General features: G+C 42.7%; 1 protein-coding gene across 1 annotated transcript in view; it reads right to left on the bottom strand.

Moving 5' to 3' along the window:
- LOC104687932 (LIM domain containing preferred translocation partner in lipoma) overlaps positions 1–25,123 on the bottom strand; it is a 334,159-nt gene that overhangs the window by 67,357 nt on the left and 241,679 nt on the right. Inside the window, 1 exon segment of the mRNA XM_039556675.1 lies at positions 16,433–16,556. Coding sequence (XP_039412609.1) covers positions 16,433–16,556 — 124 coding nt within the window.

Here is a 25,123-nt window from a genome sequence, read left to right as displayed (position 1 = left end):
TTTCCCATGCTTTCAAAAGCTGAGAAACCTCTTATTTTATTGTATTTTATTTTCATAGGAAAGTGAGAGTTTCTAAACCAAAAATGACTCTTCTCCTTGGAACACATCACTAATGTTGAAATCTTATTTTTCAGTGAGATGTTACCAATACCTGGCATCCAGGGAACAACCTCAGCAGCTCTGCTAAAGCCCTGGAGAAGGTGAGGCTACCAGCCAAATCCTAGTGGGGCTGACAGGAAACCTCTCTGCAGGCAACTTATCCCAAATTCTGTGAGAGTTTACCCCTCCTAGGAAGGACCTTAGCAAGGGAAACAGTTGCTGGCTGAGCAGTAGACCAGACAAATTTTGGCAGTTTTGGTGATCCCAACTGCAACAACTACTGAGCCACTCCCTTTGCACTCGCAGTTGCAAAGCCATGTTGCTAGATAAACCCTGGACAGTGAAAACACCAAATATATGATGGCACACAAGGTGAGCAACCATGCTTGTATGAATCTCCTGCAGGGAAAGGAAGGCAGGATACCAGGCAGAAATCACTCCTCCTCCCACCCTCATCAGGGGCCACGAGCAGGGGGACATTTCCTGAGCTATCCTCTGGCCCACTAGGCTTGTTCTGCAATGCACCAAATTTCAGGATCCTCTTTTGGAAAGCCACGAAAAATACCTTGTCATTACCGGGGGTGCCAGTGGCAGCAGCCCCAGGCAGCAGCTGTGTGGGCAGCTCTGCCCAGCACATCTGGGTCCCCTGGCAGGTGTCTCTCTGAGCATGCTGTCCCAGCCTGCCCCCCTCCCCGACTCAGGAGATCAGCCTTGCTGGTAGAGCAGTGCAGGGTGATTTCAGGGGCTGCTCAACCTGGCCCTGTCCATAAGCAGTGGCTGTAACACAGAGCAGAGATGTAGGCCAGATGAGCTGCTCTCCCCAGAGGCTTGGTGCTCGCTGTGCACCAAGTGGGTTCACGCAGCTTCTCCCAGCCACTCCTCCAGCTGGGGAGGACCAGCGACTGGCTGTCCACAGGCTCATGCTGCTGCTCAGTGCAAGCACACCTTAAACATACATCAAATTCTCCTGAGCTTTCAGCTTTCTTACAGAGCTGAACCAAGAGTGCAGTCAGAAGGGACTCACACTGATATAGACAGCAGTCTTTATGTCTAGGCCAAAAATTGAGTTATCTTTTATCACATTCCCAAAGGACTGTGGTTGGGTTTGCCACTTCCAGCATGAAAGAAGGCTCAAGGAGCTCAAGCAGTGGGGCACAGCTCTGGGATGTTAGGTGCAGGACAAACACAGAGCAAACAATGTCCCTTTTCAAAAAGAGTTTAATCTCCAACTGGGTCCATGTTGCACAAGGGCACTTCAAACCACTTCTGCCCCCCTGCCCAGCCAATCCATTTCATAAGCCCAGGACAGGCACCATCAGTGTGTTGAGCAGACTCAAGTCCAGCCAAAAATCACATCCACAGCTGGGCATGAATGACACAATTCACTCTTCCATAGCCTGACTGTGCTCCAGCTGGTATTTGGCAGCTTTTCTCTGCCTCACTGGGAAGGCAATAGCATGAACTGATTTTTACCAAAGGCTCTGTTCAGTGGTGAAGATGAAATTGCCTGAGTAATGGCAAAGTTTTGAGACAGAGATGCTTCCTGTACTATTGGCTCTGGCCTACCAACCTGGAATGCCTCCTGCATGCCTGCCTGGGGAAAAACATCTGACAAACCCCAAAAAACAGGGAGGGAACTTATCTTCCCACTGCCAAAAGTGAAAAAAAAGAACAAAAAAGTGAGGAAAGGCTGGATCTGACAAAGAGTAGTGTCCTGAACAAATGGCAGCTCTCACAGGCCCAACAACGTTAAGGCCTGAGGTTTTCAAAGGTGCCTGGCTGCAGTAGAAGATGTCACACCAATTTTCAACCAGCACCTCATTTATTAAAGGTCTTTTGAAAACCCTGCCTTTCGCAATCCGGCACCAGCCCAAAGCTTCCTTGCTGTTTTGAAACACGCGCTGTCTGTGTGTTGACAGCAGCCCTGCCATAAATCACATCCCTCAGCCACTGGAAACCACCTCACCTGTAGGCCGAGCATCCACTGTTCCTTGCAATGAATTCCATCACTCCAAATTTCTCAGTACCTGGAATCAACTAATGCTAGTTTTTTTCCTCATTAAAGCAACCTACTGGACAGAGGTTTCCTTCTTCACCCCAAAATCTGAGACCTTTCCAACCAGGTACAAGGAAGGTCCAGTATTTGTTTACTCTCTTGGACAAGAAACAGGAACTTTACAACCTGGGATGAAGAAGCACTCTGATTCTACAGGGGACATTCAATGTTTGCTCCTATTCAGAATAACCACATATGTCATAACCTTAAAATGTGACATTGGTATTGACAGCAAAAGTCCTTTTAAAATGTCATTTGATGTTGGTGACACAGTATTTATTAGACGGATGTAATTAAGCAATAACTACAATTCTGCTCCTCCTTTGGGTCATGGGACCTGCTTTTACTGGCCAGGGTAGATGGAAAGTAATTTCAAAAATAACCTCCCAGTGGCACATGCTTCATCTGGAGTCCATGATGGAGCACTGTAATCAAGTATCCACAGATCATTACTCTCACCTGATTGCCACGTTCTCAGAGCTTGCTGCATAAGGATATCAAAGTTTTCTTGCTTGGCCTCCATTACAGGTGAATTAGTGCAAAATATGAGATACTTATTTATAACAATTATTATTTTATTTAAAGAAAGTATGTGGAAATCCATCTGCACAATTGAATGTGTCACTCTCACACATCCTACAGCTTTTGATTCAAAATTAGCAAGGCTTAAAAAATAGTAAGTTAAAAAAAACACCATAAAGCCAAGCTCTTTAGTGGAACTAAGTCTGATCTGTTTGAGGTGGTGGTCTAGGGCCTGTTGACTAACAGTAGGAGACACGAGAATTGTGAGTACTGATCCATATTTATCACGATTAAAGAGTGTCCTGACATGTCACCTTAAATCCTCTATGAGGAGGCTCTGATGTTGACCAGCATCTACAAAGGCATGCTCAAAATACTACTCACCACACTTCTAAGATGGAAGGTTCTTCCTGAATTGGCTTCCATGCTAAGGGCACCAATCCCTGTCTCCTGAATTATTCATACAATTCATGACTTGAAAATTTTGTGCCAATGGAAACTGAAACCCCAAAAGCTTTCCATTCTTATGACAGAGCTGAACCAATTGGAAAAGACTGATTCAATATCCAGATCTCATGATGACTTCTGCCAGTCCAATGTCCTTGAGCGGGCATTAGAAAAGGCCATCAGCAGCAGAGATTGTAAGTGTTTGCCAAAAACTTGGTGTTGGAAAATGTCCTGAACATGCCATACCAATGACGGCAACTCTGTATGAGTGAAGCTGGCAAATCATTGTGCTCTGAACTTTCATGGTGCTCTTAACTGGTTTCCTACATTCATGGGAGTTCACTGTGAAAACAGTAAGGGTATCCAATCCTCATTAAGCACTTTGATGTGACAGTAGGGAAAACTGATGGACTTGTTTACATGTGATAATGGAATAATTTGAAATCCACTAGACCTCCAAATTTAGATCTGACGTACACATAGGGACAGTTTATACCAAGCCTGATTCTAGCTGATGTAAATTTAGTCAACTTCTTTTGAATTTTATGATCAACACCAGAAAGCCAACACTGGTTTAAGTCAGTTGGTTTCTACTTGCACATAAAATGATGCAGCCTTATTATGTTGACAAAGTCAGATGTGATAGGTAGGTCAGGGAGGCTGTTATTCACACCCCAGCATAGGAAAAAGTGTGGGAGACTTTTGTCCCAGTGAAAAGCTACAACTTACAAAAACCTTCAGAACTGCAGAAACGTGAGATTCAATGCAACCTTTTGAGACTTCAAACGTTTTGGAAATTGCTTTCATAGTTTTCCATTGTTCTAAACATCCCCTCTGCAGCCTCTGCACAGACGAGGATCTACAAAACAAAATGCATTATGTAGCTTGTGGGAAGTCTACAACCATATTGTAGACCAGATGACTCCAGAAGAGTTCGAGATAAGCTTCAGATCCACGTCCAAACATTAGAACACCTGAAAAACAGTCTGAATTCCAGTATTGCTTCATGAGAAAGTCAAAGGAACCTCTCCGTAGCAAAAAAGAGAGAGACTGCCATTTTGGAAATCACAGACTAAAGACTTAAGAACTTCTTTTCATGCAGATGAGCCCTGTCTGAGGTAAGAAGGGTCACCATGCAATATTCCCACCTAAGAGTGACACAAAATTAGTAAATTGCCATGGGGAAACAATATTAATATCTCATTTTGCAGTCTTACTTGTGCTGCATATTGTTCTGTTCTCCCCTGTCCCCAGAGCACAAGAACGAAGCATCTGCACACACTGATGTCCTAAGAGTTTAGGCAGTATTTACTCAGCCAGACCTCTAGCCAAGCCGATGTCAGTTGGGGCATCTTCTCGTCAACCTATTGAGATGTGAGCCACTACGTGTCACAATTAGACCATGCTCCAAAACATCATCCTGTGGAATGTTGGTTCTTCTGAACAAATTGTTCTGCAATTTCTCTAGGCTAGAACAGCTCTCGTAATCAGACATTTGCTGGATGCACACCATTCCTACTTGCTGCATAACAGCTGTTATTCATAGTACCAGGACTTCTGTCACTTAAAAAGGACTCAAGGCCACAGGTCAGCCACCTTGTCTTCCCTGAAAGTTGTGCTGCAAAGGGCAATAGGCAGCAAGACTTGCAATTGTACAAAACAGAAGGAAGTGGAGTCTGGTAGACTTGAAACAGTTATGGCTCCTCACCCAATGTCCTGCTGTAATCAGAACAAAGAAATAACAGAAAACCCACCAAGATCCCAAGACTAATTGGCTTTCTATGAAGTATTGTTTTTGTTTAAAAGACCAAGCCACACTTAGATCAATGGGCCTTACAAACAAAAAGCCCTTTACTCATGAGCAGGCATGACCAGAGCTAGCTCAGGGCACCGATCCCCAACGCCAGAGCAGCAATGTCCCTCTGCCATAAGTTTGGGGTGGCCTCTTTTCCAAAGCCTGTCTCTTGCCCTCCTGATGAAGCTCCTAAAACTTGCATTATCAGTGTGGTTTTTTGCCTAAGCCCTCAAAAAGTATGTGACTCTTCCCTGTGTGAGGAACAGAGCAGTTTCCATTCCTCACTCAATCTAGAGAGTGACAAGCTTTCACTGGGAACTGGCCATGTAACTGACACAGACCTTCTGGCTTTCCTCAGCCACCCTTCTGACAGAGGGATGCCATGGAGATGGCAATACACCAGCTGTGTACATCTGCAGTGCACACACTCCACTTCCTTCACCTTTTGAATTCTGCCTGTGAAGAAACAGTAGAAATAAATCTGACCATGAGCAACCTCCATTTTTCACTCCCCTCCCCTTCTGGTTGCCTTGCATGGAAATTGAATATACACAGAATAAGAGGTGATAGTGGTTTTAGCATCAGTAGTGGCCTAATGGAACTACACAAGCACAGCACACTGAAGCCTGTGCTTTGCCATTTTATCTTTAGATAATGGTTTTAGGCATCTACAGCTAAACAATGGAGTTTTTTAAAATGTCCCACCCAAACATCCACTGTTATTGTAGCTATACTTTCCCCAGTCCTGCCCTTCCACCCTATCTTCCTCCCTCCTCTAAACACACACATCAGATTTGCCAGTGTTGGAGAGAGTCACACTTCTTGCGCAGGTATCGAAAGCTGGATCAGTTGATGTGAGATGTTGAGATGGAGAATGGGAAAGAAAGGAACACCATTAGAATCAAGACTCCAGGTGGTATCCTACACTCTCTCTATATATGTACACATACACATTTATTTATGCATTTTAGGATTCTCACTAATTTCAGCCACGGGACAGAAATGAGAAGCAGCTGCCCAGCTTGTGGAGATGACAACAAGAACATATGACCAGAATTAGCTCCACATTGGCAGTGATGATTGCTAGGATTTTCCTGTCCAGAAGAGCTGGCTTCATATGACAGTCCTCTGCACAGCATAAAGGACCCACATTAGAGTTCTTTCTAAATGTCTCCCTCCAGCTCAGCCAAACACAATTCCTTATCTCATGTGATTACAAACTCTGCACTAAAAAGAGTGGAAAGTCAATATTGTGATGTCCCAGCCATTCATCAACACAAGTGAAAATTGAAGGTGAAAGGCTTCAGGTTTTCTACAGTTTTTTTGACAGTCACATGCTGAATTCACTTGCCTTTCACGGCAAGCACACAATGAGGAAATAGACGTTTAAAAAGCTGGGTTTTTTTCAAGTGTAATTTTAAATGACAATAAAAGCAATTAAAACCCCCACAAAAAGTATCCCTTCTTTCAACCTGCACTCACAAAGAACGCAGCACATCATCTGCCCAGCCTGTCCCTGACAGTACAGACAGAATCAGAACATGTATTGAGCAGATAGTAAGTTATTAACCTCTCAAGATATTGTCTGGAACCAGAATTTGTTGAGGAAATTGTATATTAAAGTTCAACACTGCTGCTAACTGAACACAGCCTGATCCACAGCTTTAAATAGACAGTTTAGCATGGCTGGGACAGTGATTTGGATGGATCTACAAAACAAAATAATTCACATCCCACATCTAGCTGTCTTTAGCAGTGGACAGTGCCTTAGGCTGCGGAAGATGGTTGTACCCACACCTGTAAACTCTCTCCAAACGGGTCTGCTATTGCCAGGGTGTTTTACTGAACAACTGTGTTCAATGGGGAGGTACATTTTGTCAACTGTCAGAACCCATGTCACTACCTGTGCTGTCCCCTTTTGACCCTGGTGCTGTGAATACAGTTTTTCAGAGGCTTGGTTCTTAGCTCACACTTTCAGAAGTAATTATTTCTACATCTCTGTGCATGTCTTGGCAGACACACAAGGAATAAAAACCAAAAAAAAAGCAAATGAGCCGATTCCTAAATGAAAGCTGGTGACAAGGGATCAGATTGGTCTCCCATCTCCGCTTTGCACACAGAGTGATCCTATTGCTATTGACATTTTCCAGTTCCCTCAGTGGGGCTGGCTCAGGCAGGGCCATGGGACAGGCACGTGCTTTGCCACTCTCTCCTGCTCAGCTGACACAATCTGTGCTGGCACAGTCCAGGCAGGGGACATCTCAACTGCAGGTTTCACAAATCAAAACAGGTTTACTCTTGGCTGCTTGTACCATCCTAAATGTCTGCCAGGGCTGGCTTCTCAGGATGATCTGCCTGCCAGTTTGAGATGACAGTCTCATGACTTTTGAGCAGCAGTTGTGACCTTGGCTTGTAGCCAGAGACATGAAAACATGCGTTCATGACATGACATGATGAACAGCAAGGTGCATTTGGAGACATGAAAACAGTGCAGCTTACTAAAACCAGCAGGAAAGTTTGGCTACTTTACATTCTTTTCATTCTTTTAATCCTCCCCTACCTCTTTGCACCACTGAGAATCACTCTGTATTGATTATGCTGACATTGACAGCAGAGCTGGAATTTTTTTTTTTTGCATCTCGGATGAGAAAGTGGGTTATGATTCATCTCACAGAATCTGAGTCAAAGCAATTCCTTATAAAAAACGAAAAAAACCAAACAGTTTTGATGCATTTCCATCAGAAGAGGCTGGAGAACACTCAGCAAATGAGACAGTCCTGTTTAATTCTTCTTTTTACCACATTTCACTCTTAGATAAAATCTGTCCTTTCCCCCCACTGGAAATAACTCATTTTGAGTTAATGACACTAAAATACCCCCAAAAGCTACTAGCAAAAGACAAACCACCCTATCAAAAAAGACAGCATGAGACAAATGCCACCAGAAGAAGAAATAACAAATGCCACACTGTGCCCCACTTCCATGGAACAGTGATTGCTAGAGTGGAAAGTAACAGATTACTATGGTGAATTATCAATTTTCCTAATAGCCTTGAACTATCTAAATGCTGAAGTGTGATAACATTAGTGGGTACATTATATTAACAGCAGTTAAAATGATCAAGTGTGATCCTGGAGCACTTTCCCCCCCCTTTCTTATTTTCATAGCCTTGTTACTAACCCTGGAAAATAGGGCTTCTGCTCTGCATGCTGGGAAGAGCCTTCAGACTGGTTGTGATTTCTTATCAGACAAGACTCACAAGTCCATTCTGGCTGATTTTCACATAAAATAAAGAGTGTGGCCACAGCTTTGGGTAAGGCATGGAACTCAAAGGAATTCTAGGCTCAATTCTCACTTCACGACTGGATCTCGGCATGACTCTGGGTGAGTCATCTTAATTCTGCCAGTCAGCCCCTCGTTTGTAAATTAGGGACAGTAATTTCCTGGTCCTTGACATATTTTCAGTTTTGGAGCTCTGGGGGAGCACACTGTTCCTACTCCATGTTTAATTTGCACATAGGACAGTGTGACCACAGCCTTGGATGCTACTGCAGCACAACGAGCCCGAATGGAACATGGGAGCAAACTGCAAATTTAGTACATCCAGCTTCAAAGGACAGGTGAGCTGTTTTCAGTTTTAAAAAGCAAAGAACGGGTTCATTTCTGCCAGGTCATGTACACAACTAACTCAAAACAAAGAAATTAAACTGTTTCCATGTTATTGGGACAAAGATTTATCCAAGACTGCATGGCTGGAAGGGTTTCTAACTCCAGCTCCAAAACTGAATGCCTGTGCCTCACTTGACAACTTAGCTACAAGTCATGACAAAAGAATGTCTTGAGGCTTAAAACACTCCAAAGCTTTATCTGAAAATTATTTCTATAATATTCAGACAAGAAAAACATTCTCACTCATTCATAGACACACGCATATGTACACTCCCTCTCAAAGTATCTGTATGTGAGAATTTAGAGTTTATGATATCCTGGATGGAGGAAACTCCTGGTTGCACTCATCTCCATAAAACAGTAGAACCAACCTTCTGCATCCTGCATGTCCTAGACTAACAGTCTATCTTCAGCTCCTGGCCTCATCAAGGAGATTCCCAACTAGGGGTCCTCCAGGTACCACAATTTGTGGGCTTCAAAGGGTGATGTGACATCCCCACAGAGAACCCCCAGAGCCCAGCCAGCCACATTTCATGTGGAGAGGAAACAGCCAGCAGGTGGGTCCCATTTTTGCTTTTTAATGACCTGAGTTAGCTACTGCAGCTGAAGACTTGATGGCTCACTATCAATCCTTCAGCCCTTTCAGTCCACAGAGAGTTTACTTTACTTTGTAAATTCATCATGAACAAACTGGATTGTCTTTGAACTGTTTGTCAAATTAAGGTAAAAAGATTTGGTTTGTTTTCATGTAGGACTCTTAAATATGGGGGGTTGGCTAATAGCCTCATCATTGTTCAAAGGTTTTTCTGAAAGAGGATGAACTTTCCTATCCATCTGTACAGCTCCTAGCACACTAAGGGCCCTCTCACAACAAAACAAGTATCTACCACCTTTATGGATTATTTTTTTTCATGGCTATGTTAGTTTTTAAACATGCACAAGAATCATGTAGAATACAGCTGTACTTTAGAAAGACACACCCCTGAATTTCATTATCACATTTCACTCCTCTTAGAAGACAACAGGAAATTATCAGCTTTTATTTACTAACTTTCGGGACAAACCTAATTTCATTCATGGCCTGAAACCCACCTCTCTTTCACAGCATACAGGTGATCATGGCAAACACTTTGATAAAGTGCTACTTTGGTATTATGAACTTACTCTCCATTGAATAACTTCTGCATCAAAAATCAGTTCTGTTTAAAAGTAAGAATATATCTATGTCTGACTGCCAGAATCCAAGCTAAACCAGGGAATTAAAAAAAGAGAGTCATGCTGCTTGCTACCTGTTCCAGCTGGGATTTTACGACCTACAGTTACAAAGCATAATTGGAGTTTTGATGTAAGATTTAGATCCCATCTGTGAAGTAGTGGTGGTCTCTGAAGTGTCTGTGCTTCAGAAACACTCATGATGCAAAGTCTTGACCACTCTTGTGTAGGTAAGAAGAGGAAAAAGGAAGGTGAGTCTCCTGCCTCCTGGCACATGTGGGTGCCAGGTGCCCAAGGCTTACAGGAGTGCAACATTCATTTCTGACTGCTACATCTGCTGCATCTTCGTTAAAAGATGTGCACTCAAGCCTTTATAAGGCTAAGATCCCTGGCATAAAAAGATCTAGGTGCTTAGTTTCATAAAACATGTTTCCCAGAATTAATACAGAGTAAGATGTGGATTAGATCAACATCAGGAAGAATCAAACGTTTGCATCCATTTCCAGTCTTCCAAATGCTTGAGAAGCAACTTAGACGAGCTCACAGCCTCTTGCCTTTCTCATGGCTAGAGATAAGTGCACGGCTAAAGATAAGTCCAACCAGTCACTGGCCTCCTCTTTTTCTCTTCTTCCTTTGAAACTGTGGGCCAAAATTCAGCCTCTAGGTTGCATTGAGATTATCCTTATAAATCTACTCTACCTGCACCTGCTGTGCAAGGATGCCAGCAGGCACAGGACTCCCCAAAAAAAAGCTAGACAAGGGTGGCAAGTATTGACAGAAGTGAGACTGAAGAAACAGGCTCTGAAAGCCATTTACCAAGATAATTAAAGCCCCTGGGGAGCAGAGGGAGGGTGACTCCCCTTGCGGCAGGCCACAACAGGGCTGCTGGATGTTGCTGGTGCTGCACTGTGACCTCCCTGAGCAGAAGTTGCTCCCAGGCTTTGTAGCCTGTGCACAAACGCTGGAATATGGCTTGAACATAAAAAATAATGACTTGAACTACAATGGAGAAAAGGGTCCCCATTATATGTCTGTCTTCCTGCTTTTGTGAGCGGTTACATAATAGAAAATGACTGTCGGCTCATCAGTTGTTGAAAGTCTAACCTACTATTTTCTGACCCAGATGTTGTTCAAATGAGGACAGACACCATCTTGCAGCAGAACCCCTGCCTTTAGACAAAAGACACATCACATTACATGGAAAAATTACAAAGTAATTATGCTCTTGTAATAACAATATGCTTCTTTTAATGATAACCTTTTCAGAACAGATCTAAGAGTACAGGCAAGATATGACAACTTTCAGTTTCTTTTTCTGGTGGTAATTCAGATGAAACCAAGTGGCTACTTACGCCTCTTAGAGGCTGCAGACATACCTGACCAAGACTGAAATGCAACACAGACCATGTTCAGTTTAGAGCCCCTAGAACTGTGCAGTGCACAGAGCCATGTCAAAGGAAACAAAGACACCATGAACCAAAGGAAGTCATACTGGACCATCCAATGTGTCTCCTCAGCTGAACCTCCTACGACTCAACCACGCTCTCTCCCATACCTGACTTGGACTGCTACCTGCTAACCCATGTCCTGCCTCTCAAGAAGTAAAATTAGGGAACACACTCAACACTGTTTGACACCAGGTCTCTGGTCCTATTGAAGGATTTTTAGCTTATGAGTGGAAGCCTAATGGAGATGCAAAGCCAGTGATGGGAAAGGTTGGCAGAGCCTTGGCAGATTCAATACTGGTGACACTTACCATTCTTTAATCTTAACTGTGACCTGGCATCTCAAAGAGCCATTGGAGATGAAGGCTTCTCCATGGGGGACACACACATGACTGCTGCTGCTAATCATTTCTGGCAAATTTGGTGAAAAAGGAAAAAAATTAAGTTTGAAGAGGTAAAATGATCTGCCACAGGTCAAGAGGCCAAGATGAGAAGTAGAAAAGGAAGTCAAACCTTCTGTTTCTCAGCTTTGCTCTTCAACTCAATTCTGCACCATCTCTCCCACTGTCAAAGCCAGGGTACACAGAAAATACACAAAAAAACCCTATATATCCTGAATTATCAGCTCAGAGTTAAATCAAGATTCCTTTACTGTACAAACTGAGTATTTCCCACAGGATGATTTTAGCATCTCTCTTCTCCCCATGTGCATCCCTACAGCATGCTGGAACTACAAAAGGAGACTGCTACATTAACCAATACATAAAACTGCTGGTTTCTTTGGTAGCTCTGAGCATTTATGGTAAAATACCAGTGAGAGTTTCTTCCCACCAGTCAGGGAAACGGCTGTGGGGAGTGACTCAGCTGGGACATAGTCCAGAAGGCAACAGGAGATGAGGGGCCCCAATGGCACTTTTCCAGTCTTAATCAGCACTGTCTGCATGGTGATACAGACTGATAAGCTGCCAGAAGTCATTTCTTTCTATAAGACTTTAAACAGTGGTCCAGAACAGTTGTGATCTTTGTGTGTGTGTATTTGGTTGGGTTTTTTAAAATGCAAAATCAAGGGCTGTAATTTCCCATGGCGGCCAACAAACAATTTTGATAGTTTCATTTTAATCTCCTATAAGTATCCATTTCTCCTCCCTCAACCTTACCCGCTTTCCACTCCACTAAGTATTATTTTTTCCAAACAAATCAGACATGCCTGTCTACAATAGCACATTTATCAACAGGGAGGGCTGTGATAGAGAGAAACTATCCCTACTGCACAGAGCATAAGACATTTGGGAATCCTTTCTAATAAAAAGGGATTTGATTAAAGACAGCCAACTACCACAGATCAGCAACTGAATCATCAGTCAAGAAGGAAGAGCAGCTTAGACTTAAAAGACTTCAATTTGCTCACCTGCCAAGGATTTCCCAGGGGTAGTAACTCCACAAGTCACTCTAGAAACTACAGGCGGGTAAGAGACATATACCAAGGATTGGGGTGCTTAGGCTTATTACAGTAGTGTGGCCTTAACAAAGTTAAGTTAGGCAGAATACCCAACATGCACATTAAACTCCTAAAAATTCACAGGAATTTTTTTTTAAATTATTATGCCTAGTGCTGTTTCCATGCTTAAGCACTGCCTTGCCAATGGCAGCTAGAGGATTTCCCAGGGACAGGATCGTGCTGCTGTGATAAGTCCTGGCAACACACAGCTGCCAGCTGTGATCTTGCTGCTCCCAAGCATCTCTAGCATGCTGCTCCTGGCTCCCACCACACTCCCAGGCTCCCCAGGAGGGCAGCGTGATCCATGCCCTGCCGCCAGCTGTGTGTGTTTGTGTGAGCAACTAGTGCCTAGAACAGTTCCCCCAACTCCGAAACCACCTTCAGTGGCCTCCACCCAGGAAGCTGCAGAGAGGTGCAGTGAGCACAGAGATGGAAGTGCTGGCTATCCTGCTCCTCAGCTCAGCTCACTGGGTCTGCCAGCAGTACCAGACAGCATTTCCAGGGCAAAGAGACTACTTCAGTGATTCCTACTCCTCTTCCTTCCCAAGGAATCTTCACCCTGCCCACTGCTGGGCAGATTCTGCTGACTACAGAACCAAGATGGCTTGATCGAAAACCAGAGATATGGCGAGTGAACTTGCAGAAGAAAGTTTGTTACAGAAAAGATCCCAAAGTGCTGGCAGACCAAGTAAAATGACCTTTCTCCAGCCTGACAGTTCAAATGTAATTATTCCAATAAATTATTTTCACGACTTAATATATTAACGCCTTGCAGCTTTCTAGCAAGGTTAATTAGATTCCTCAATTCAAAACCTATCTGCTCTTAAACAACTTTTAATATGCTGAAATCCAGTTTTCTAAATTCAAACTAATAAAAGTGATTAGCTGACAGATATCTGGTATGCTACAATTACCATGGCATTTAGACCTCAGGCATAAGATATTTAATGCAAATCAGAGTCAGTGTCTCTGCCCATTTGTCCTTTTTTGGATTATTTGATCAATGTGCCATATGAATCCTGTACTGTCCACACTACCATGCTAAACAACTAAAGAACAAGGGCAGAGATATTGGTTGAGACAGTTAACCAAAGTTGAAAGACTCTTTTTTTGCCTCCTACACTTAATTTGTTCTTTCCACATGAGCACGATGTTATTGAAAGGCACTGGCTGACAGCTCAAGTAGAGATGGGTATTTAGTTCTGACATAACCAGAATTAGTACAAAATTCCCAGCCTGCACTGCCGTATCAGAAACCTTCATCCACTGTGACTCCTGAGACCCGGGGAGGAGCCTGGGCTGGAACAAACCTAGGAAGATGAGGGAAGCCTACCTCTTTGTACCTAACCATAAAAAGCAGTTGTGCTCCAGCATTCTGTATTTTCTTAGATAGATACTGCTCCCAAAAGGCTGTATGGGGCCCAGCATGCTTAGAAAGCCGAGCAGATGTTTAGCCCAACACATGGTTCTTTGGCACATCAGGAATGCCAAGGCTGGACACCACCTCAGAGACGAATTTCAGTGGCACACAGTGCAATTAGAAGATCAATCAGGCGCAGTTTGTAATTACATATGACCTGCCCAGGGTCTAAGGCTGTTGTTTGATTTTCCCACTGTGCATCATGCATGATTGTTCCATCTTTGATCATGCTACTGTTTATACAAATAACACTGGCAAAACTTCTGAGTGCTCTGAAGCCTCCTTTCCATTTTCTCGTCTCCTGCTGAATTAAGAGCTATTGGCGTGGCATTGGTCTGACCTCCCATCTGATAGCCAAACTGATCACCTAACACCGAGAGACTTTATGTTCCAACCCTTTCAGCTATGCATCCCTTTTGGATAAAGAAACTTTGATGTACCACTCTCTCAAAACAGAGCAGAGCAATCTTAGTCATGCAATATTAGTCTGCAAAATCCGAGCTTTTCAGCTTCATAAATACAAGTGGTAAACAAAACTAAAGCATCACTTCAGGAAGCAATTTCCGAGCTGTGAGGAAAATTAATCACTAGAACGGCTTATCAGGGTAGGTGGTTGACTCACCATTGCTCGAAGTTTTTAAGATAAGATTAGATCTTTATTTTTTTTTAAAGTCATGATTCAATCATGTTTCTGGGAGAAACTGAGAGTAGGATATTAGGCAGTATAATGGCAAGGTCCTTTCTGACCTTGGAGACTGTGAATCTTCTCTGTTTATCTGCCTGCCTTCTTGGGCTAAAAGGAAAACTGGATGGGCTTTGGTCCATCAACCAATTCCTAGCACACAGTTCTGCATTAAGAAAATTGCTGTAATCAGATCTCATGCTTCAGGGCTTCAGCCATTTGCCTGAAGAGGGCAGGAAAAAAGTTTCTCCCTCTTGCCTGCTCAGCTAATGGCTAAATACACGTTATGTTTATTTGGCTGTTGCTTCGTGTTTAAAACATCAGAGAGTGAACCCAAATAGCAGAGATGAAGTCAAACACAGCAATGCAGAAAATGCTCCCTGGCTATTTCAGTTAGCCATTCCTGCTCACACCTCAGATCTGTGATAGTCATCAGCTCTGATGACTATCGGTATTTACAGAGAAGACATTTTGGGTATTAGGGCACGGCCCACAGAAGGTAGAAGGTACTGAGAGAGAATTGGGACTGATACTAACCCCACCTACAAGGGTAATGTTTGTTTGATGAGAACACCGTAACCTTCTCATATTATCAGATCCTTGCCACTGCAAGATCCTTGTTTGTAAGTGAAACCATGGTCCCACCCACTTTTTGATTAAACCAGACCATGAAAGTTTCTTTAAGCCAGAAATGTTTTGGTCCAAGCAAACTCTACAGCAAATAGACCTGGGGGCAATCTAAATGAAGTTTTTAAGAAATGATGAAATAAAGGAAGATAAAGAACTCAAAATGAATGGCCTGCCCCAGTCTTTAACGCTACAAACTACAACAGTTTGTTTCATAATAACATTATTACCCAAGCCTGTAAGAAACTAAGCACACAGGCAGATGCATCAATTGTGCCCAAGACTCTTGACTTCAATGCAGAGTTCAGAGGCCTTATCACTCATGTTTCATGTAAAGGCAAGATATAATTCTACACCTATAGATGCCTAAGATAATTATATTCTATACCATTTAAGAAGGAAATTAGATGCTTATCTTTTTCCAGGCAAGGAAGACGACACTGTTACGAACCAATCAGTCCAGATTTGCCTTACTTGTACTTGATGGACCCAGTTCTGGGTCCCCATGTATAACCAACCTGATTGACTCAAAATGGATTTCCTTTTAATCTGTGCCAGCACACAGAAAAAGAAGATCATGCCTTGGAAGCAGAACACATTTACACTGCCAGATTTTTCTGCAGCTGCAATGAGAAGGGATGGGGCAGGCAGGCACGACAGCGACCGCACCTGAATTCAGACTGGTAGCCTGGAAGTTGGGGACAGATGGTGTGAAAATGAACCAGACACTGAAAAATTCAACTTTATATCCAGAAAGACTATAAACATACAGTGAGTGAGCATGAGATTTATGCTGAAATTAGAGAGGAATTCCTATGGATGATTACACTTCCAGCCCAAGCATGGAAAGCACATCCATCAACATGAGTGTCACTACGTTACCAGTGCAGCTGTCAGGCTTCCCATTATTGAACCCAGTAAATACAGAAGAGGGCCACGGACACTTGTGACATGGCTCACCAAAGTAGTCATCAGAGGGAGGATTCTCCATGTCATACAGCATTTTCTTGGTCAGATGTTCCAGCTCATCCTCAGGCCTGAATGCAGGAGTGCTTGATGCAGGTCCAGAGCTTGGATATCCACTCTGGAAAAAAAAAAGGACAGCCTGTGATGTGATATAAAAGCATTCACACAGAGTAACAGGGTATATTGGCTGTTCAGTGTTGAACTTCATTCTTTGTCTTATTTATCTTGTTTTTAAGACCCAAGGGATTCAAGCAAGTAAACACCTCACTTATTGTAATGAAAATGGACTCTGAAGAACATCCAGTGAAGTGCTATATATATCCTCCTAGAATGGGAAGTATCCTGTGCCTCATAATTAGATGTCTACTGGGTAGCACATAATAATAAATAAAGGAGAAAATTATTCCAAGAATAACTTTATACAACTGTTCTCCAAAACTGAAAAAGGCTTTGGAAGCATTTAAGTTTGGACTTGGTAAAAGTTTCCATCACTTAACAACACAACATGAAAGACAATGCTACAGTGGTAGAGTATATAGACAGACAGGCAATCCTAAGATGCTAGTTATGTTTTCTTCTTGTTTGTTTTGACACAAATACTGCTGTTAACATTAGTGAGATCAGGAGCTGGTCCACAGATTTTTAGTACTAGATATACAAAGGTTTTAATATGTGTGTAGAAACTGAGATCTCTTGGCCTTCATAAGCCAACAGCTGCATACAGTATTGGCAGCCTGTCTCAGAGTCTTCTCCCTGGAAAACACCAAAAATATGGCATATTTTGAGAAGTACAGAAATAGTTTTATGCCTAGAAGTTTCTTAGAAGAAGCTAAGTTTGGTGTCTGTAAGGAGAAACTCGGTCATTTCAGGATTAAAAAATGCTGACACCAGCTATCCTTGTGTGCACTGCTTTCTTGAAAGACTTGCATATAAAAACTAACTTATTTATAAAACACATCATTTCAGTAAAGCAAATTATTCCATTGATTAATTGCTGCCTACATCAAGTATTGGCCCTTTGATATGAAACAAGGAAGCGTTTTTCCATGCTCCATAACTACTTAAATGGCAAGAAAATATAAAATCACCGGAGCAACAATACACTGACCACTCATAGGAACTACATCTGACATGATGAATCTTTATTGAGCCAGTGATGTTCAACAGAGAACAGCAGCTTTAAAGCACTGCACTTCAAGAGAATTAACTATGTGCTTTCATGCTTTTTTCTTTCAAGCAAGAAGGAGATTTCAAATGAGACATCAATCAAGACAGCGAGGGTCTCAGAATGGCACTTTGCAATAATACTTCAATCATCCACTCCCAAAACCCAAACACCTGCATGCTCCTGACCCTGTCATACTTATTTTTCTAGGGTCCATGCTAAGCTGTGCCGTCACCCTTCTCACTTGTTGGCCTCAGCAGGTGCCTGTGCTCCCTTGAAGGACTGGATTTGCTGTACACACATTTGATGCAGCAGCTGCACCCACTGCCTGCCCAAAAACTACTCTGTAGCAGAGTAGCAGCAGTTCACAAGGGAGAGGGGTGGTATGGTCCCCTGGGAAAAAAAGTGTACCTGGAATAAGCCCCAGGCTGGATGAATTTCCCTGAAGGGCTGTGCAAGGTCTGTCTGCCATACATTCAGCCTCCCTGACTGAGAATGCAGCCTGGACCTAACATACATTCAGGTTTTCCCACAGATGTTTTCTTTCTTTTTGCTTATGATTTCTTTCTGAACAACATTTAAGGATTTTGTGCATTTTGCCAGGAATTCTAGTTGCCTAGCAGTTGTTCTGAGGAAGCTGTTGAACATCTGGAAATGCTGAATGTCCCCATACAGAGCAGTGACCGTTTTTGTACAAATGCAACCATACTGATGTGTTTGGGTTGCCACAACTTACTTTTTCACATGGGAGGGCAGGCAGTATGGTGCACTTGCATTTGCCTTCTAAGTCGTGTCACCTCTGTGGGATTTTGGTGTGGAGAAGGACATTCATATGACTAGAAGTTCTAGAAGCAGGCATTTGACCCAGAACACCCAGATTCCCTTGACCAGTGCTTTGTGTCTTTTTTTAGAAGGGATAGTCTACAACTACTTCATTAGAAATAATATGTAGCATAATCCTAAAAGAAAAAGTTATTAATAAGTCAGTTAAAGATGTCAAATGTAAAACATTTAATCTTGGAACAACCTGTTTTTTCCCTTTGCTCTCTTGTTCCTAAGAGCTGATCACAAATCTTGCCTGAACATATATTTTAACACAGCAAGTGCAGCCAAGGATTTATTAGCTTGAGAAATCAATCTGGCAACTGATCTTCTAGATGGTTTTATTCCAGGTATTGTACCTATTTCAGTTTCCATGCAGAAAAGAACAACCATTGCCATTCCATCAACAGAGACTCCTTTCCTAGACTTTGCATGGGGAAGACAGCACGGTCTGAAGCTGATGATGGCCCCCATCCCTGTATTTCCCATTAGTCTTCACCAGCCTCTTCTGCTGGGCTCTGTCCACACATCATCTGAAACACTGCCTTTACCCCTGGGCCCTGTAATATAAATGGACCAAAACAGAAGGCACAAGCCACAGTCTGTCCACAGAAAAGGGCAGTGAGGCACATGGAGCTGAAGTGATTTGCCCACCATCACACACGGGCTCTAAGGCAAAGACAAATCCTGCATCCAGGCTGCTGGGAGCCCCACGCCTTCCAGCCTCACACACAGCCCACGGGGGCTGTACCTGGCATTGCAGACCTACATTGAACACTCTGCAACCCAAAGCCACTGCACCTGCAGGCCACCACCAGCCAGGCTTTGGCAGGAGGCGACTGAAGCCTCTCCCTCTTTTGCATGCTGGCTTCCCACACCTCCCAGCTGGGGAGCCCTCCATGCCTAATTTACAAGGGCTGGACTAGGCCCTTTAAAATGAAAGACCAAAATCTGCAGATTTTCAGTTTTGTCTGACTCTCTCTGGTTTTGGAGGCCACACTGTCTCATACACACAATAAATGGGCTGCTCTCGTATTTTATCTACATTGCACTTTTCCAAACCAGGCAGATTGCTTATCCAGTACCCAATGTCAGCAGAAATAGCAAATACCAACCACAATGTTATGAGACACTTTAGCTTATTTTGACTAAAATGCCATGCTTTTTTCACCAGCATTTAAGTAGTGCTAGGCACATCTTTTTCCTCCTGCCATGGCACATGCTGACTACGTGCCTCCAGGAAAATGCATTTCATGCAAATGAACGTGCTGTTGAGTTTGCTGGGACATGCACACACACAAACATAGAGAGAAAAGTGTATCCATAGTCCAATATAAAATGCTTGTTTCAGCAAAACAGTTTCCTTCCTCCTCCTTTGTTAGGTCAGGGTAAAAATACAACTCTGGCTTTCCTTACAAAACAGAATTGTGGTGGTGTTGTTTATATGAAACTTCCTCTATTTTCTCCTGATCTATACAATGATCAAGGCTGTCTAGAAACTCAATTTGCTGTCTGATCTACGAGTTAACTTCATTCTCTTTTCTCCATGATGCCTCAATGCATACAAATATCCACTTCCTTAGCTCAACACAGCTCAAAGATGGGAACTGCGTTGACTTGCAGACCCGGAGCACCACTCTGTCTGGCTAACCACAGGAGCATCAGTGATGATAAAATGCCCCATGAAAATGGAAAAGAGCTCAGCAAAAAGCTGGCAGAAGGGACTATGCTTTGGAAGCACAGGCACCAGAGTCCCTCCTTTGCTACTGTCATCAAATACCAAGCAACTTCAGGGAAGAGAAGACTGCAGAACAGCCTCAGGAAGAGAAGAGGATTGCAGTAGCATGTGCAGATGCAAAAGCATTCCTGAATAAACACTGTACTGCTTAGTTGGGATGTTAAGGAAAACACCAGCACTCCCAGGGTTAAGCCCTGTAGCAGAAAATAGCTTCATGCTACAAAGGAAGTGAGCTAATTGCTTGTGCCACTATCAAAACGCTGCAACAACATCTGTATCATCTTCCTTAGTAAAGTTCAGTTCCTGAAAAGCCAGGTCAAAAGAAGCAGTCGTGTGGAATCACTACATAATTATTTTGGTACATGAAGCTGATACTTGTCTCAGTGCTTCCCTGGCACATGTTTTCTACTCCAGACCTGTCTCTGATCTAAGGACTGCCCAGAAAAGGGAGCTCTGCAATCAGTGTGGTGCATTCGCAAACAAGAACCTTCCCCATCCCCACATAAATATTTACCCAGATGGGTAAAAACTGCAGTGCGAAATCTGCAAAGACATCTGAAGATGATGCTGTGATGAATGCACCATCATTCAGAATGCACTGTATGTGGTCATTTTTCTTGTCCATTTGCAAATATTGTAGAAAAAGCTTCTTCTCTCTGAGTGAAAATCACTTCAATTACATGTTCCCAGTTAAAGAAACGTGGAAATTATCTTCTTTTCAGAAGGTAGAATTAGCCCAATTTGGAATTGAAAGGCGGCCAGAAATATCTTTCACGGATAGTTACTTTCTCTTCATTTTTTTCCTCCTGGTTCATCTGCATAAAGTTAGTCCTTTCACTTCACTCACCAAAACTAATCATCAGTTAAATAGTATTGCAGCATTGTTTTTTATTCAATGGTTTGACGAAGACCACACTTTTTTGTTTAAGTTATTGACTGTCCAAAACAATTGCAAACTTTCTGAGCAAGAAATCCAGCATGGTGCCACATCTCTCATGAGTTGTGCTCCCAAGGAAGTACCAAGATTGCCTACAGATATAACACAGTTTATAATTAAGGCCAACTCTTACAGAGGAGATATGCTAGAAGAAAATGTTTTGATTCTTGATTTATTTTCCCAGTGAAAGGTTACAGCTGCCAGAGTACATACACATTCCTGAAAAGACTATTTTGCCTGGAATCCCTGCGGCGCGCACTTTCCTGGGTTTACTCCTGGTCAGAGGATAACTCATCAAGATCTTCTGAAGAAGCTGCCCTGCATGAGGAGATACCCACTGACAGCCAATGCTCTCCAGCCCACACCAGAAGACCAATATCACAAGTCTTGGGCTGCAAGGAGAGAGAGAGCTCTTCTGGGACATGCCAGAGTGGGACAAGCCACCAGTTCCCTCACTGCCTACCTGCCCTGCCATCCCTTCCCACAGCAAACCAGCAATACAGAACATGCAGTTCTGCCAGCAGAACACTCATTTGTTTAACAGTGCCTGGCTTTGAAATAGGACAGTTTTGTAACTGTTTCAAAGCTCTAGAGGATATTTTTCTTTATTTTTAAACTTCATTATTGCAACTGTATCCTCACTTAGCTATCCATGCACACTGCCTGTTCTAATCCTGCTAAGCTCTTAGTTTCAGTGATCTCTTGTGGCATTAAGCTACACAGAATTTGAGTAATAATAACAATAAAAGTATTTTCCTCTGTTTTAACTTCACAGCCTGCAATTTTGCAAAATTGTCTCTTTTTTCTTACACTCTGAAACTGGGATGCAGACAGGTAGGAAGGGGAGTTATCATGTTGAAAGTTTTAAAAGACAATAGAGCCAGAATGCAAAATCACTATAGAATTGAGAAGTTTCCTGGACTTCTGAAAATCAGGCTGCTCATACAGATATCTATTTTGACTCACCAGAGCAGAGCTTTTAGCTTACAGTCACGAACCCAAAATCTTGGTCTTTGTGTACTGATACTGAATTCAACAGGATCACCATACATGCACCCTAATTACTCTGTAAAATGGGTTTAACAATATTTCTGTCTTAATTAATCACTGCCTGCAGAGCTGTCCAAGCTTCTGCAATGTAAGTGACTACACAGAGACAGAACATTTTATTAAACATCAAGCACAGTAACAAATGAACATGACTGTTTTGTCCTTGGATTGTTCTATGCTATTATATGTAAACAGACTAAGTAGCTTTCTTTGCTATTCTTCATACTCTCACTAATGTTTTGAATCTAGAAAGACTGGTTACTTTTTCTAGGTATTATAAAAACTGGATACTCCGTAAACACCACCATCTGCTTCTTGCTTCTGCACTGAGCATGACAGTGTTAAATGACACCTTCCACTGCTATTCTGGCAAGTCCTTGCTGCTGCTGGACCTTGTGGACTGTCTATATATTCAGGGTTAACAGCAGATGTGCTAGATTTTTATGAAGCAACATTGACCATTTCTCATTAGAAAAAAAACCAACAGTGGCTAGATCTCCAAGTAATAAATTTTGTACATGTTATCTCAGGAAACAGCAGATTTAAGCTATATTTCACATACAAAATGCTACATTTTAATGTCCCATTGGTGCTTAAATGTATATACAGAAACAAATGCAGCAGCGCCTGATCTTGCCTGGGGCCTCTTGGCCCTATCATTACACAAATATACTTCACTTGTCAAGGCTTATCTCGTATGAAAAGGGGAGCAGGCTGTTTTGTGTTTTTCCATTGACCCCGCTTATTTTGGTAACAGACATTTTAGGCACATTAAAAAAAAGCCAGGAACTCAAGGAACAGCTGGATGGTACTACTGAGAGGTAAAATGAGGCACTACCATTATACCCATATGCAAATAAAGAAATCGCACCATTTTAGCCCTATGGTTTTGGCTGGAAGAGCTCAGTCTGCTCCATAAAATTACATCAGGAGGTCCTATGCTTACTTGTCTATTTGTTTCAAGATCAAAGGCTTTATTCTGCTCTAAGCTGCTTGCCTTGCCACATCTCTCTGGGCTCAGAGTCAAGCACTCTCTTACTCCCATGGATCATCACCAGCAGTAAAGACCCTACAGGCTGCTTATCAACTCCCCTCCTCTTCCCATCATAATACTGTGGGCTTCCAGGATGGCCTTCAAAGCATTAATTAACTAAGCATTATATTTACTGCAATCAACAGGTCAAAATCTGCATTTCAGAGTAGGAGCCATAAGCTCCTACTGCATTTCAGAGTAGGAGATAACAGTCTCAAAGCTTTGAGTCCAGAGCTGCACAGCAAAGTGCTGTACAAGAGTTTGAACTCACTTCTTGACATCTTGGCTATCGATCCTGGGGTGCTCAGTGCATCTAGGGCTCCTTGCCTGGTCAGATGATGAGCCTCAAGACCTGTACAGGGCTCCCTTGTGCCAGTCCAAGGTGGCACTACTGAAAGACATCAAGCTGTGGGGGGCTCCAGTGGCAGTGACTGGCACTTCAAGGTGCGGGTCACAGTCTCACCACCAACCAAGCCATATTCCCATCTAATAGGACAAGCACAGAGGCAAACCTAATAAAAATGGCAATGCTTCAGTATTCATACTGATGAAAAGAGATGTATTTACTGACACAGTACACAACTCACCCAGATGATTCACTGCCACAGTGAAACAACTGCAAGAAGCACCTTCCCTCCAAAGCCTACCCTTTCAGAAGCACCCTTAAAATCCAAGGAAATGATTGAGCTTTGCCCTTTCTTAAGTTTTTCATTTGCAAAGCACTCCAGAAAGGCAGAGCTCAACCGTTTCCACAGACAATGAGGAGTGACACGGTGTGACGGGCTCCCACACGTGTCCGGCGCGGTGACCGCAGCACCCAGGAGCTCCCCAGCACTCCCCCACCACCATTCACCCCCGGAGCTGGGGCTGGAACCGGCGCCTCTGCCACCAGCACCACCTGCCCTGCGGTTCAGCTTCGGCACCCCGTGAAAAAACAGGCAGCCCCAGCTGCAGGGCCTTAGCAGGTAACAAACACAGAAGTGCCAGGGCATCACTTGTTTCAAAAGAAAAATAAATCTCACCATTTTAATGGTACTAATTTTGCATGTGAAACTTGCATTCATACTGTATTAACAGTTTAAATATAGCTTTCTTGCCAGATGCCAGAATAGGCTAGAAAAGATACTTAAAATATGCAAATTATGTTTCTGTTTTAATACACAAAGAAACCTAAAATCACATCACTTTCCATCACCAAGACAGGTTTTAATATAAGGTTTTTTCATGTGAAAACTATAACAGCAAACAAATGGTTAACCAAAAGTGTTTAAACCACTATCTGCAGTCTCACTTTTAGTCAGCTGTGACATGGGCCATTACACTTCCCAGGACACCAATGACTTAAATGAAGACTACATATTTTGCTTAACATTAAAAGATTATATATATAAATTACAGTTAAAAAAAAAAGGCTTCTCAGACCAGAGTGGGTTCTTGGTTCAACATCCATAGCATTGGAGGGCAGGATTCCTGAGCTTTATCCTCAGCAATATTCTTAACCAGTCTGATCCTGCACCCTGCTGTTATAAATGGTGTTCATAATGCTTGGCTGTCTCAAGAGAGTTTGGGAGTCTCAATGAACTCTTCATTACAAAATGCTCTGAGATCCTTGAATGAAAGATGCTGAATGAGTACAAATCATGACTATTATTAATTACCTTTACTAGCCAAAATTGTGCCTCCTTTCATTCACATGTGCCTACATTTTGTCTTTTAAGATTATAACATCTTCAAAACAAACACTGGTCTCCCAACATGCCCCTCAGCAGTCTTGTATAAATAAAAGTAATAATAATAATACTTGAGGAAACAATAATGTGGCAAAAACAAATTACATTCTTCCTGACTCAGAAGCTTCTTCCTTATGTCACAACTAGGAGATTTCTCCATTTCACTCATGCTCTGATCCCAGAATCACCTGTTCTTTTCCTCATGTGTAG

The sequence above is a fragment of the Corvus cornix genome, chromosome 9 (genome assembly GCF_000738735.6).
Source record: "Corvus cornix cornix isolate S_Up_H32 chromosome 9, ASM73873v5, whole genome shotgun sequence".
NCBI lineage: Eukaryota > Metazoa > Chordata > Aves > Passeriformes > Corvidae > Corvus > Corvus cornix.
The sequence above is the reverse complement of the archived record's forward strand: the minus strand, read 5'-3'. Positions and strand labels throughout refer to the sequence as shown.